Source organism: Theobroma umbraticum, unplaced genomic scaffold (genome assembly GCF_002168275.2).
Source record: "Theobroma umbraticum cultivar Fairchild unplaced genomic scaffold, ASM216827v3 scaffold_84.0, whole genome shotgun sequence".
In the NCBI taxonomy this organism is placed as follows: Eukaryota; Viridiplantae; Streptophyta; class Magnoliopsida; order Malvales; family Malvaceae; genus Theobroma; species Theobroma umbraticum.
The window spans coordinates 130879-133020 of record NW_018397296.1 but is presented as its reverse complement, the minus strand read 5'-3'; the positions used below and the strand labels follow the sequence as shown (position 1 = coordinate 133020).

The 2142-nt window shown below is 38.5% G+C and overlaps 1 protein-coding gene across 1 annotated transcript in view; it reads left to right on the top strand.

Annotated features, from left to right (window-relative positions):
• Positions 1 to 786: 786 nt before the first annotated feature.
• LOC110428788 (desmethyl-deoxy-podophyllotoxin synthase-like) overlaps positions 787 to 2142 on the top strand; it is a 2257-nt gene continuing 901 nt past the window's right edge. The window contains exons 1-2 of the mRNA XM_021444705.2: positions 787 to 1899; positions 2003 to 2142. The exon at positions 2003 to 2142 is cut by the window's right edge and continues 901 nt beyond it. Coding sequence (XP_021300380.2) covers positions 1141 to 1899; positions 2003 to 2142 — 899 coding nt within the window. The 5' untranslated portion in view covers positions 787 to 1140. The remainder of the gene's footprint in view (positions 1900 to 2002) is intronic.

Sequence of the window (2142 nt, the reverse complement as noted above, 5' to 3'; positions counted from 1 at the left end):
ACTATGAACTCCAAGTTAGGAACAAGTCAATACAATAAAAAAGATAAACAGCAAAAATAATAAAAACTACAACATTAATTAACAACATCTCCAAATTGAATGACTGTACTTCATTTTTGTCCCTTCTAATTTGGAGCACTTACAAGGCTTTCTTTTTTTGATATTCCATATCATCATGATTCCAAATTTGTATATTAAGTTTTCTTAGGTAAGCATCTCCTCTTCTCTTCCGGGATTTCTTTCTCCTAACTATTTATATAATCAGTTGAAACATCTCTATTACTATTTAAGTATCTCTGATAAACCCTATCGTGTCCTAATATAAATAAAAATAACTTTACGGTAAGTTCAGAAGCATAGAATGCTTTATAATCTCTGCCAATGATGACTCTAAAGCATTAATGGTGCAAACGGAATATCAGATTGCTAGATGGAGTCACCGATGCCCAATGCACAGGTGTTGACGGCTACCTTGGTGCAAGTGGATTATCAAAGGAAAACTAGGCTGCTAGGACAAGAATTTGAATGATTTTCAGACACCAAACGCCCACCAAGGGAATGGCCCCAGGCCTCCAGCCGTTTTGGATATTAATATTATTAAATTGCAAAGCGTCATAAGAAGAAAGAGCTTAAAGACGGGTCAAAGAGAACTGATGCAATGTATTGGGGCCTGAAACTGGACATGGTTATTTTTTGGTTTTTCTATGTAATATATATATATATATATTTATTTATAAAGATACAACTTCTTTTCATAATTCAAACTTTTTATTTGTATATAATATCCTTAAATCATATTAAAGTCATGGATTCCAACTTCTACCAGAATCTTCACTGAGTTCAATTATTAGAAAATAGTTTCAAGCTTCATTCATTAAGTTCACAAGCAGGTACAGCCACACCAATAATAATTGTTTTGGTTATAAATAAAGATGAGCTAGATCCTGGGAGGTAAGAGTCAAGCCACCAAGCATTGTATTCCATGCTGGAAGTAACAAATTGACTCATCTCCAATCGATCTTTACATGGATCACCAAATCCTTCTTGCCATCCTCCTCCTGGCATTCACAATCATTAGGATATGGATCAAGAAATCCAAAAGCAACCCCAGGGCCATGGAAACTGCCTCTCATAGGAAACATGCATCACTTCATTGGCACTCTTCCCCACCGCTGCCTGAGAGATTTGGCCAAGAAACATGGCCCCGTAATGCACCTACAACTTGGTGAGTTATCCAACGTTATCATTTCTTCACCAGAAGCCGCCCGAGAAGTCCTGAAAACCAATGACCTGAATTTTGCTAGCAGGCCATATCTCCCTGCTGCAAGCATCTTATTTTACGATTTCACAGATATTGGATTTGCCCCTTATGGGGACTACTGGAGGCAACTGGGAAAAATTTGCACGTTGGAGTTGCTGAATGCAAAACGCGTTCAATCATTCCGAGCTATCAGGGAAGAAGAAGTATCCAATTTCATTGCTTCCATTTCTTCAAAAGCAGGATCGCCTATTAACCTTAGAAAGCTGCTGCGGGCATTAACATCTAACATCACCGCGAGGGCCGCCTTTGGTGCAAAATGCAAAGACCAAGAAGCTTTCTCTCAAGTGGTCCAGGAAGCCGTAGAGATTGTTGGCGGTTTTAGTCTTGCTGATGCTTTCCCTTCCATCAAATTGCTTCAACTTGTGAGTGGAAGAAGCTCTCAACTAGAAAAGCTGCACGAAAAGTCAGACAAGATTCTTGAAAATATCATCCAGGAACATAAAACTGACCGTATGACAACATCGGAGATTGGTTATAAAGATGAAGTGAATGATCTGGTTCACGTTCTTTTAAATCTCCAGGATCATGGAGATCTTGATATACCATTGACAGACGCTAATATCAAGGCAGTGATCCAGGTACCTACTTTAAACTGTGACTCTAACCATTTGATTTGTTTAAGTATACATCAGCTAGATACGAATCTATTTAAGGAAGAAACTGAACAAAGTCTTGTTCCAGGACATGTTTTCTGCTGGAGGTGAGACAACATCCATGACCATTGAATGGGCAATGTCTGAAATGGTAAAAAATCCAAAAGTTTTGGGAAAGGCACAAGCAGAGGTGAGGCAAGTCTTCGATAAAAAAGGAGGGGTTTGTGA